The following is a 407-nucleotide window of genomic DNA, read 5'->3' on the forward strand; positions in this document are numbered from 1 at the left end:
CCCTTATTTGAAAGTATGTTAAGATTCTAACGAACTAGGAAGTATATATTTGGTTATTTTGAATGAGGAGAGCGAGTGAACGTGAGGGAAAAATAAAAAGCGAGGGAAAATGAGAAGTTGCCTGCTATGTGTTCGTTGAAAGATCCCTGTAAAGCTAAGACCCCAACGAGGGTCATGTTGCTCGTGTAGTAGAGCGAGAGAGAGAGAGTGTGTGTGTGTGTGTGTGAAGCTAAGTGAATGAATGAATCAATGAGACGTAGTGAATTTGGGTTTCTCTCCTTTTCTTTTCCTTTTAAATGCTATAAGAATAATAAGATTGTGGCTGCTACCACCTCCTTTGACTATATGTGATGAGGCTTAAGGTTCGACTTGGTTTCTGATCAAAGTACGAGAAAATAAATTTAAGG

The 407-nt window shown here is 38.8% G+C and overlaps 1 protein-coding gene across 1 annotated transcript in view; it reads right to left on the reverse strand.

The window, feature by feature from the left end:
* Positions 1 to 289, reverse strand: part of LOC107639538 (probable pyridoxal 5'-phosphate synthase subunit PDX2) — a 3,981-nt gene extending 3,692 nt beyond the window's left edge. Inside the window, exon 1 of the mRNA XM_016343069.2 lies at positions 122 to 289. Within this exon, the coding sequence (XP_016198555.1) occupies positions 122 to 176 (55 nt within the window). The 5' untranslated portion in view covers positions 177 to 289. The remainder of the gene's footprint in view (positions 1 to 121) is intronic.

Source organism: Arachis ipaensis, chromosome B04 (assembly GCF_000816755.2).
Source record: "Arachis ipaensis cultivar K30076 chromosome B04, Araip1.1, whole genome shotgun sequence".
NCBI lineage: Eukaryota > Viridiplantae > Streptophyta > Magnoliopsida > Fabales > Fabaceae > Arachis > Arachis ipaensis.